We start from the raw sequence: 12,616 nt of genomic DNA, 5'->3' as shown, positions 1-12,616 counted from the left end.
TTCTCAAGAAAATGGATGCTACAATTCAATTCGGAGAAAATGAGGAAATTTCTTCATTTTTCATCTCATAAGGTCATATATAAAGTCCTCTTAATGTGCCCTCAAAATCCAATGGTTGCAAAAGGCTTCAATCACTTGATCGAAATACTAGAATTCTCTCTTCAAATATCCAAAACCCTTCAAAATCAATTGTCTAATATGACACACAAAATTTTAAATCCAATGGCCTAAATTAGCTCATACACACATTCTCTTAAAAAATTACCATTTTGCCATTAATGAGCTTCAAGGGATAAAATTAAATTCCAAGGTTTGATCCAATGGATCTTATAAACCCAGTTTTTTTCTCATATTTTCTTTTTTCCAATTGTAAACTCACCACTTAGCACATGAATTATTATTCTATCGACCCTTTAATAATTATTCTTTTATAAATTACCTAACCTTTTAAATCGAGAAAAATAACTCATCAAGTCTTACTTTCCAATTTAGCCCATCATCACGAAATAAAATTATACTTTATCACTTTTAATAATTTTTTCTGGTGTCTAACTAACTCCACAAATATTTTTAATAAATATAATTTCATTCTCTTAAAATTTTACAATCCTCATCCCCTAAACATTTCCATTAATGACACCGAAAACTTTTAAGGCATTACAGTTTGGGCTTATAGAATTTGAAGCCATAGCAATTTAATAATTCCTATTTGGGAGAGGCCATGTATTCTTACCATTTACATGCTCAAAAAAAATCCTTTGCCTAATAAAACCTCCCTCAAATGCTAATTGGTACATGTAGGGATAAACATATGCTAAAAATCTCTGCCTCCTTCAACCATGTTGTGAACTTGTTGAATTTTCCTTTCAGTTTGTCATTCAGTTGCGACCAAACGAACTAACATCTATAAAATAAGAGATAGACACAAATATTTGATTATGTAGTTCAAAGACTTCCTACATTTATAAGGTCTTACCCAAAGAGTAATTCACTATAAATCAATGTGATTTAAGTTCAACTAAATCTCTAAGTTGCAACATCCATACGATAATCTAATCTATACCACGTTCCCACTAAGGGTGTGTTTACCATTGAGGTTGAAAAATACTTTTCAACCCAAACCATGATTTCAAACCAAAAAAATTGGTAAACAAGTAGCTTTTCAAACTGAACCTTAATTTTAAACTGTCCCCAAGTCTTTTTCCCCTAAAACCTTAATTGTAAATTGATAAACAAGAACAATTTACTTATAAAATATGCACTCAGAATAAGTTCCTCAAATAAACAAGTTAAGTGTTGTCGTACGCGCACATTAAACCTAAACAAGCCACCCTATATATAAATGTAATGTGGCATGTTAAAATATATCAATAATTCCTCAAAAGTAGCCTTCAAATATATTTTTATGGGTAGACATTTTGACGACATTATACTTATTAAAAAATAAAATCTCTTATGTATAAGAATTTTGATCACATTGAAAGTCTCGATGTAATCCTTGCTTGGCTTGATTCTTACATGATATATCTTCAGCAATGAGTTGTTAAAAATCCGCAAATATAAGTAATAAAAAGTTCAAATAACTTTGTTTAAAATATGCCAAACAAGTAAGATAAATTATAATATATAACTGGACGTTGGTTGTGTTGCAACTGATGTTACATTTAACCCTTATAATTGACACTAACACTAACACATATTATTTAGAATGAACTAGTATTGAGAAGTACGTCCCATAAATTCCTCATGATACATGCTTGGTTCTAACACAATGTGTCTTTTTCTTAGGCAAACAAAGTTTGGACCAGCTAACTCTGGTTCCTTTTGCCTTTCATTCACACCCTTTCCATAATAGGCTAGAGCAAAGTTGATTAAGCTAGACTAAAAATTTGACGCATGTTTTTAAATTCTAATGTCTTGTTCGGTTATTAGTGTAATAATGTAAGAAAAAAATTATTTATTACTTATGTATTATAATAATTAGATATAAAATAAAGAATACTTGGTACAATTTTGAACTTGAAATTAAAAAGGTGAGTCAAAATGAATGAAAATTTTTCATTCTATTTACTAAAAATATAAGTCATGAAAATGACTAAATATTACCAATTTAAATTAATTTATTACTTACTCATATATTAAAACATGAATACTAAACCTAACATAATTGTTCATCATATCATAGAAAAATATAACAAAAGAAAAACACGTTAATTCTTTATTAATGCTGTTTCGAAATTAGGATTATAATATGATATCCTTATGAAGTACCCCTTCTATGCTAAACTAATAAAATTAATACGTGCTAAAGAGCAAAGCATTGACCAAAAAGGGTTCATGAGAGTGAGTCAATTTGACAAAGAAAAGCACGTAACTTTTTTCCTTTTGGTACATACTTTTCCACATTTCTAATATATGATAATATTGTCTATTGACCAAAAAGGGGATGGCGTTGTCATTGAAATGAAGCTTTTTTTTCTTCAACGAAATGGTAAACATGTTGATGAGCAAAACTCATTTTCACTATCAAAAAAACAAGTCAACCACAAAAGCTAATTTTACTAGTGCTTTTGCCGTTTATTATAATTAACTGGTTGCAGATAAATTGATTACACACTCACTCCTTTATCTTTCACCAAATATATCTTCATTTAACTATTTTTTCAACCCACAATTATCAATTTTATATTTAAACATAATTTTAAATTAGGTGGAGCTTCAGCACCATCAATTCACTTATATGATTCGATTATGATAAGCTTGATAACTACAAATTAGTGGTGTAAGAAAAATGGTGAGCGATCTTTACCAACCAAACTTTTTCCTTTCCCTGTTACAAGATCCCTACAACACTCATTTTAAATATGAGTTGGGTTGAATTGGTACAATTACAATTAAGAAAATATTATAAGTAGAAGTATATCTTATATAAAAATATTCAAGTGCAGGTGTTCTCCGAAAAAATAAACAATTGATCATGAAATGTGCTTTATTCTTATGATTAATGATCAAACTCTTAATCACATGATTAAAAGACGAGATAAATAACTACAACACTATAGTTAATAATTAAAAATACTAGACTTTGAATCTTTTAACTTCTTATTTACATGTTTTGGGTTTAAAATTGTTTTTATAGAAAATTTTAAATGGGTACCAGACTTGAACCCCTAATTCAAAGAAGTCATAAAATTTGACATTTGTCGTATGAATATTATAATATTTAAGCACAATGGCTTTATAATCTGTGTTGTCATTATCCTTAGGCCTCAGTTGCGCAGCTCTGTCAGCCCCACCCTCTCACTCTCTCTCTCCCTCTGGCTTTGGCCTCAATATTTTATTAAACACTCTTTCACTTTCACCAAGCCCTTCCTCAACCTCTCTCTCCTTTTTGATTTCTAACCTGCGCCTATAAATTATCAACACAGCAACAGGGAATTTTATGCAAACACCACTGCTTCTTCTTCTTCTCTCTCTGTTCTTCCCTGTTTCTATCATTTTCTTTGCTTTTACCGTCTATATGATTGTACCATTACAATAGTGAACAACACAAGGAGTAGGTGAAAATCCAACAAAAAAAGGAGGAGGAATCCTCCTTCAACACCAAGTTTATATTATTTTTCACCCAAGATTTGCTGTTTCTTTTGGTTTCTGTTTAATGGGTCTGCTAATTGTGTTGCTCCTAACGTGCGCCGCACTTCCATGGGCTTCATCAGATCCGAGCGACGAGGCGTGTTTGACTCACTTGAGCCAAACTTTGAAAGACCCACTGAAGAACCTGCAAAACTGGACCAAATCCACCTTCGTAAACCCTTGTAGCGGCTTCACTTCCTATCTGCCCGGTGCCACTTGTAACAATGGTCGAATCTACAAGCTTTCCCTCACCAACCTCTCCCTCCAAGGCTCCATCTCTCCTTTTCTGTCCAACTGTACCAATCTTCAATCGCTTGACTTATCTTCAAACTCCATCTCCGGTACCATCCCCCAAGATTTACAGTATTTAGTCAACCTGGCAGTGCTCAATCTCTCATCAAACCGTCTCGAAGGAGAGATCCCACCGCAGCTTACCTTGTGCGCTTATCTAAACGTCATTGATCTTCATGACAATTTACTTACCGGTCAGATTCCTCAAGAATTAGGCCTTCTAGCACGTTTGTCGGCATTTGATGTTTCTTACAACAAGCTCTCAGGGCCAATACCAGCTTCTTTAGGGAACAGGAGTGGGGCTTTGCCAAGGTTCAATGCTACTTCTTTTGAAGGAAATAAGAATCTTTATGGGTACCCTTTGCCACCTATGAAAACCAAAGGGTTGTCTGTTTTAGCCATTGTTGGAATCGGATTGGGAAGTGGACTTGCTAGTTTGGTGCTAAGTTTTACTGGCGTTTGTATTTGGTTGAAGATTACAGAGGAAAAAATGGCTGCCGAAGAAGGCAAAGTTAGTCAATATATGCCTGATTATTGAAACCTTAACCTGGGTTTAACTTGTTATTCAACATCATTCAACTCAAATGCTTCCAAAAAAAAAAAAAAACTCGAAAAATTCCAGCCTTCCAGGTACGTCTTATTTAGGGAAGTTGTCTTCTTCTTTTTTTTTTCTTCCTATTTTTGTTTCCTTTTTGGAGAGCTTTCTGTTTTCTTTTTTTAGAATTTTTTTGGGTTTTAATTTCATTAGGATATTCTCTATAATTTTTACTTTCAACAATCATCCACCAATGTATAAAGCAATTATTTACTGTATACGCTTTCCAATTGTTGGGTTTTTTTATATTTATTTTGTTGTTGTTGCTTTAGTCTGCATAAATTGCAGAATCAGTGGGGATGATGAATGAAAGAACTGCGCCCTGGAATTTGGTCTGCTGGTGGCAATGGCTTAAACTAAATTATAGATAAAAGAAGAAGAAATGGTGGGGACTGTGCTTGTAAAAAATCCTTGCATTTATTAAAAAATGCACTTGAACCTAGTTGGGTTTCTTTTTCTCGTGCGAGGTGGTGGGAGACCAGCATCTTCACATCATATGCCTATTCGTATTATCGTCTAATTTCTAAATGGAATGCTTTTAACTAACTCTGTACTTGAATTTTAGATTTGGGTAACTTCAATTAATAGACTAGTGGCATTACTTTAATTAGACAACCCCATGTTTACTTCATCATTAACCTCTGTTTTAGTCTTTGAGATAAATGGAAATTTGGAATCAACTTTTCACCACCATAAAGTTCATTTTACTTATTCTTGAATCAATTAAATGAGTGATCTGCATTATTATGGTGTGTGGGTTTTTGCTTAAGGGACTTGGATTCCTTTTCCTTCAATCAATGTTCTTTTGTCTTTGGGAAATTCATCAGTTGATTAATAAATTAATTTTGGAGCAAAGGAAATTGATTAAAACTCTTTCTCAATTTCGAAATTGAGTAAATTGGTTTCTCTTCAAACAAAAACACAACCAATTTCAAATCAATTGTATTTGATTGAGTAAATTTAACAAGCTTATTCTGCAATGATTATGTAAATGTGTAAATCTTGAAGTTAAATTTATTGCTTTTTTTTTTAGAATTGAGGCCAAAATGACAAAATATGAAAGCATTAAAGATTAAATTTGTTATTATACTAGTCAAAATAACATATAATTGATAGAAGACATTAACGTTGTGATTAATTATCTTTAATTGTTCATTTTTAAAATTGATAGTGGTTAAATTACTTTAATTTTTTTAAAACCGTTAATTTATTCAATTTCAAAATTTAAAAAAAAAAACTGAAAAAGTCTTTACCAATTTAAAACAATATATTAAAAAGAAAGTTGATCCCTACTTATAATCTTTAGACACTAATAAATTCCGTATGGTATAGGGATGGATCCATTATTTATACCAACACAAATTTTTTGATAAAAGAATCAAATTAATTAACATAAACGTATTTAAATATTTTGCTACACAAGAAATGTATCAATTTGTTAAACACTTTGGATGAGAGTTTAAGATTTTGATTAAGTTTATCAAACACAACTTTGTCTTCTTTATTGACAATGAATAAACATGTAAGTATGTTTTAGTGATTCACCATTATATTACATGATTTACTGTACCTAACCTTACCTCTAACTTGAATTTTATCTGTTTGAATTTTATTTAAGTAAAAATATTATCAAGTTACATTAATAGCCAGATTATATTTTGTTTTCTTTATTTAAAAAATGGGTAAATTAGTCTGTGTAAATTAAATTAAAGCACGGATTAGTCTTCTTTGTTAAAACTTTCATCCATTTGCATAGTAAAAAACTAACATGATTGACAGAAATTAGACAATAACATGTGACGTGTCACGTGTACTTTATGCTGGCATATAAAGACCAGTATTTAGCAGCGTAAATAAATAATAAAAAAATTAATAGAAGAACTTCCAAAGTTTTAAGAGAAGAACCAGTATTTACTCACTTTTTGGGGGAAGGGGTAAAATGTCTTAAGGGCTTCATCATACTTTTATTTTAGTGCTCAAATTTACAAACTGTGAACAATATAGAATGGAACCCCCTTTGTTGTTCTTAATTGAAGTCCTTAAAATGCGCAATTGGAAAAGGGAAACACCCTTTGCCAAAAGATGTAACCACTTTTTGTCTTTTTTCAAGACAGCCTCCCTAGAATTTATTTGGAACTTAAAATTAGAGAAAAAAAAAAGAAAAAGAATAGAGGGGGCTCAGGGCTGTGATCGAAGAGAATTAAAGGAGACGCCGAAAGCAGATGGTCAAAAAATTAGCATAGTTTTGTTTGGGTCTGTGTCTCACCCCCTAATTAATGGGGATTCCAAGAATGGCATGCATATCATCATGGCCTGGTCCCCATTTGTTGGCTTAAAATATCACAATCCAAAATAAATATGAATTTTGTATTTATTTTCAAACTCACAAGGTTTGGGGGCTTTGGTTTCAATGCTCATCTTTTTATTATTTATTACCTCTTCCATAGCAAATTTGAGATTAACAAATAATATATAGTGTACATTTTAAAACAAAGTTGAAAAATAGAACTTAATGTGTATTATTTCTAATGTTAATTTCTTTTATTTACCAATAACTCTACCAATTTTATCTTATTTATTTTTAAAGAAAAAAGAGATTCTTGTCCTTTGGGTGGAAGTATAAATATATTTTTATAGTAAAAAGTTAGGTGGGGGCATATCAAAATTCATGTAGGTTAAGTGGAACCCAATCTAATGTAACCCATAATAAGTTGGGCCACTATTAATTGTAAGCCTAATTTCTACTCTGAATGTTCTTATTAGCATTTTGGTTAAACTGGCATGCTAAGCCCAACTGGACTCTAAGTTTGGTGGTGTTTGGAGAATAGATTTAAAAATTTTCTATATTCTTGGTAAAAATATGTATTAAAAGTAGATTTTTTTTACCTCTTTATTTAAAAAATAGGTAAATTAATTGTTGCACACTAGTTTGCTGTTTCATCTAACATACAAGGATGAATTTGTCCATTTTTTTAATAGATGAGGTAAAATACAATCCGTCTCCTAATATAAACACCTTCATGATACTTTTATTGTAAATTCTTACTCTTTAATTGTTGGTTCATTTGTATTTTAAGTTACCAAAAAAAATCAATTGAAATTGAAAAAATAAATAGGCAAATGCACAAATTGATTACACAATTCAAAATCTCTTCTGAGGCTTTTCTTAAAAAGTTATCCACTATAATTCAACAGTAAAAAAATTATTTAAGAGACTCAACTATTGTAGTCCCAATCCTTACAATTAATTATATTCAACTTTCCCATTAAGTGCTTCCACTATGAAAACTTAAAATTATTAGAATTATTTAAAAAATTATCATTATTTGATTCATTATTTTTGTCAATTATGAACACAAAAATTGTTGCTAAATTTTAGGTAGCATTTGACAACTTGGATTTCGCTTTCAAAAAAGAGTTTAAATTGAGTAGTAAATCATTTTAAAATGTAACATAGATAATTTCTCAAATCTATGGATTTGTTAGACGCTTATTTCGTAATGAATTTGAAAATATTAAAATATTTTTGGATTTGACAAATCCATGTTTGTATAACTTTCAAATATATATTATATTGGTTTCCAACTAATTTGTCAATATATATATGCATTTCATTCTTACCATTTACATAATAAAGAATCCAAATATTCAAATTCATGTTTTCAAACAAAGCATTAAAAAGATGTAAAAATAGTCATTTTAATCCAGTCAAAATATTTCAACACAATAGACAAGTTGCATCTAGTTTTGTCGTCGAGTTCTAACTAAGTGTGCAACTGACCAAGGGTGAATCTAAAAGGGGCATATAGTGGCCTTGTCCACCCAAAAAATGATACAATTGAATTGTAGTTCTTCTAAAACTTATAAAATTATAAGTTAAGTTTTTGGAATCTAGTGAGCTGGAAAGGTTCTTAGCCCTTTGCTATAAGTAAAGTTAAGAAAACGATGTTAAGAATTTTCAAAACCTTTTTAGGGGTTCTACATGTTTTTGGAAAATTAAGTTTTTAGCTAAAAATAATGCCATACGGTGTTGCTGAGTGAAAATTGTAATTTGCGAAGCTCCAGGCCTTGTGGGGAGACATTTGGTGTCCAAACATCAAGGTAAAATGTGAAAAGGAATAATATCGATTGATCTTTCGAGGCAACACCATGACGATGATATTTAGGTTCTATATGGCAAATCACAACGGCAATTAGCAAGCTCTATAAGGCGACACCGCGATGGCAATAAGGTCTTCCGGGGCGACACCTCTTAGAGGTTTAGAGTGTAAGACCATAGCTCGGCTATGACGACCAATGGAGTCCGCCAGGACATTAAACATGGAACCTGATGCGTAAGACCATAGTTTGACTATAACAGCATATGGAGTCTGTCGGGACACTAAACACAAGGTAGTCCACTGGGACATTAAAAACGGGGTAGTCCATCAGGACATTAAAAATGGGGTAGTCCACCAGGACGTGAAACATGGGATCATGTTGCATGAGACCATAGCTTGGCTGTAGCAATATAATGTAATCCGCTGGGACAATAAACACAGATGGATAACTCGGGTCCAGTGATCGAATCGGGATAGGGGTGTTACAGTCAAGTAGGTGTCCCGATATCCAGAGTTTGGTATCGCGATTATGAAGGCCGTGGCCAAATTTCCCAACCTAAGGATGGAGTTACAAAATTATAAAAAGTGGGTATCGCGATATCTAAGGTGTGGTATCTCGATACGGAAGACAGTCCATTAACTTCCCTGTTTTTGCCAAAAATTCAACTTTGGTACCAACTTACGACAAGCTTGCAATTTTCAAGATAGATGTAACACCCCCTAACCCCGAACCGTCGCCAGAACAGGGTTACGAGGCATTACCGAACATATTAGACAACTTATGAATAATTCATAATAAAATGACATTCATAGTATAATTGAATAACTAAGTCTTTATAACGAACTATCGAAGTCTAAAACATGTATTAAAAGTGAAATGGGACTCGTTCAAGTACTCCGGAAATTTATTTTTTTTCAACAGCACCTCTGCTTATTTTCACATAAAACCCCCTGCAATTAAAACCGTATCAATTTCCAAACATAACCAATTCAACCAATTCAATATAATATCAATTTAAATTTATCAATGTATTAATTAAATTGAAACTGATAAACTTCTTTCATTATAATTCTTAGGCTTGTACTACTAACATTTTTAACCATTTATATTCAAAACATAATAACCTTTATATACATCCTATGTACATGCCACATTACCAAAAGAAAATATACATCACCAAAAGTTTGCTGAAGTCCGGTCTGGCTTTGGATGCTGGTTCAGTGCTTGACTTCTACAACCTGCGCACGGAAACAACCGTACGCTGAGTATGCATATACTCAGTGGTATCACTATAATTCAATTTATATTTAAATACATTAAATCACACACTCATACTTTTACATTACAATTATCATCACTTAATGAACAATTCAAATTTAGTTTTATCAGTAAATTTATTTCATTTGCCCCTATTAACTTGACTCGGACTCGGCAGATACACAGATTCCAACCAACACACTAGTACTACACATTGTACCTTAACGGTACATAGTTCCTAAACAATAATCAGTAACGGTAGCAGTAACAGTAACAGTATTCAACACACAAAGTGCTGAATGTGTAACAGTAACGGTAATAGTATTCGACACACAAAGTGTCAAATCGGCAACAGTAACAGTAGTCGGCATATAAATGCCTGATCAGTAAGTCGGCAAAAACTCGTACTCTTCCACATCCTATGGCATGCCAACTATATCCGACTAGCCCCACTAGTTAATAGGGTATTTAATTCACTTTTCAGTACAATTTCCATATTAGTTCAGTATCAATTATAATTCCTTATTTCAATCAGTTTCACAGTATTGTAGTAATTCATTACTTCAATAATCTCACAGTTCAATGCAGTACACATAACAATATTCAGTAACTTCACAATTCAATTCAGTACTCAAAACAATATTCAATATTCCATAATTCAATTCAGTATCAATCTCAATTTCAATACCCAATCATAAATTTTCATTTTACTAAACCTTACCTTAAAATACTTACCACACATAATTAGTAAATTAAACACATAATAATGATAAGGTTTGAATTGTAGTGATTCAAACCAGAATTCTCTTTGGATTTAATCCTCGACGATCTTTTCTTTTCCTTTTTGGGCCGATGCTTGAGACTCGATATTAGCTACGAACAATTAAAATAATTTCACAATCATCAGCATAAATACAATTTAATTACTGAAATTTTTATCTAACTTTTACTTTAATTCCAATTTGAATCCTAACTAAACCTATATATTTTTCTTTCTCAATTCATACCTTTTGCTACTCAATTTCTTGCCAAACTCACATTTAACTATCTAATTTTTATCATATTTTCATAATTCCAAATTTATTTCAATTTAATCCCTAAAACTCAAAACTTATAGCTTAGTTTACAATTCAATCCTTTATTCAATTCCAATCAAAATTTTTATCAAATAAACCCTCAATTCGATCATTTTTTTCAACATAAACCCTACTAAAAATTTTATTAACTTTCAAAATTTCAACTTAAATCCAAGAGTATTTCACTGTAGGATTCCAAAAACATCAAATTTATAAGAAAAGAACTTGATTAAACTTGCCAACTAAATTTCAAGCTTTAAAACCCTAATTTTCCCTTTCTTCTTTCTTTCCTTTTTCTTTCCTGCTCTGTTTCGAAATGGCCTCTGTTACTTTTAGCTTTGTTTCTTTTGTTTTATGTTTTCTTTTCTTTTTATTCATTTACTTTATTTTATATTTAAGTTAATTAATAATTATAAAATATCGATTTTAATAACAAATATAATTAATACATTTGTACTATATCATAACCTTACATTTGTCTTAATCTAACTAATTTATCAAATAAATAAAATCTTTTAATATAATGATTTAATTAATAAATATATTTTACTTAAAATTTAAGAAAATATACAATTATATTACAAATGTACAAATACATATATTACACATGTATTTTTATCATATCCATACAATTGGCATATTTTGATTTATTTAATAATATAATATCATTATAATTTAATTATCATAAATTCATATAATATAAATTATATTTAAATATTATTAATTATATAATTAAAACAAATAAAATCTTAGATTTTATTCCCTTTATGCCGCCTCAACTATGCTAAATGGCTTAATTGACATTTTAGCCCTTTTTACTTTTTTTTAATCTATAATTAGACTTTCACTCTTTATTCAATTTGATCTTTTTTCCTAATTACTTTAAATTAAACTAAATTCACTAAAAAAATCTAATTAAACACACTATAAGACTCATAATTTTAATTACTCCTAATAATTATTTACTAACTCGGTTTACTAAGACGGAGGCCCGAAAACACACTTTTTCGGTGCCCACGGATTTTGAGTCGTTACAGTAGATGCATAATTACATACCTACGGAAAACTAATTCAAAATCATACCAACATTGTATATAACCATTTCTCAATCAATTAAATCAAATATGCCACATTTTGGCATTCAAACAAATCAAATAACACATTAAAACACCAACTAATCTTCCATGTTTTCAAGTCATTCAAACTAACATTCATCTATGCCAATACCAAGCTCAAACTATACCTTACCACATTCAAATAAGCCATTCAACAAGCCACACATAAGCCTATTATATTGCCAAATCACAATTATGCACATATATAGGCATTGACTCTCCAAAATTCAAACATAAAACAAGGTTCCCACCAAACAATCCATTCACAAAATATGACATATATAAACACCTAAGTACAAGCCAAAATACCAAGCTTAAAACGAGTAATGGTCTACCAAGTCAATAGAGGGATAGTGTGATCTTCGAGCTGATCTGACTGATGAGTTCCACAAACGACAATCTACAGAAATGAAAAACAACTAGGTAAGCATTTCATATGCTTAGTAAGTTCATAGGTAATAAACAATAACTTTCCTCGATATACAATTAATCTTATTAAAATAAACAACCTGACACAATATACCTGACATAACATATTCACATTAAAT

General features: G+C 30.8%; 1 protein-coding gene across 1 annotated transcript; it reads left to right on the top strand.

Moving 5' to 3' along the window:
- The first annotated feature begins 3,271 nt into the window (after positions 1-3,271).
- Positions 3,272-5,209, top strand: LOC107945340 (receptor-like protein 44). The gene is made up of 2 exons (XM_016879298.2): positions 3,272-4,554; positions 4,792-5,209. Exon 1 carries the CDS (start codon positions 3,659-3,661, stop codon positions 4,460-4,462), a length of 804 nt encoding a protein of 267 aa, XP_016734787.1. The 5' UTR covers positions 3,272-3,658; the 3' UTR covers positions 4,463-4,554; positions 4,792-5,209.
- The last annotated feature ends 7,407 nt before the right edge of the window (positions 5,210-12,616 follow it).

Source organism: Gossypium hirsutum, chromosome D12, assembly GCF_007990345.1.
Source record: "Gossypium hirsutum isolate 1008001.06 chromosome D12, Gossypium_hirsutum_v2.1, whole genome shotgun sequence".
NCBI classification, from domain to species: Eukaryota; Viridiplantae; Streptophyta; class Magnoliopsida; order Malvales; family Malvaceae; genus Gossypium; species Gossypium hirsutum.
This window is presented reverse-complemented; position numbering and strand designations above follow the sequence as displayed.

Bases quoted from the DNA above. Each gene is read 5' to 3' on its own strand.
- LOC107945340 (XM_016879298.2), top strand. From the start codon at position 3,659: ATGGGTCTGCTAATTGTGTTGCTCCTAACGTGCGCCGCACTTCCATGG.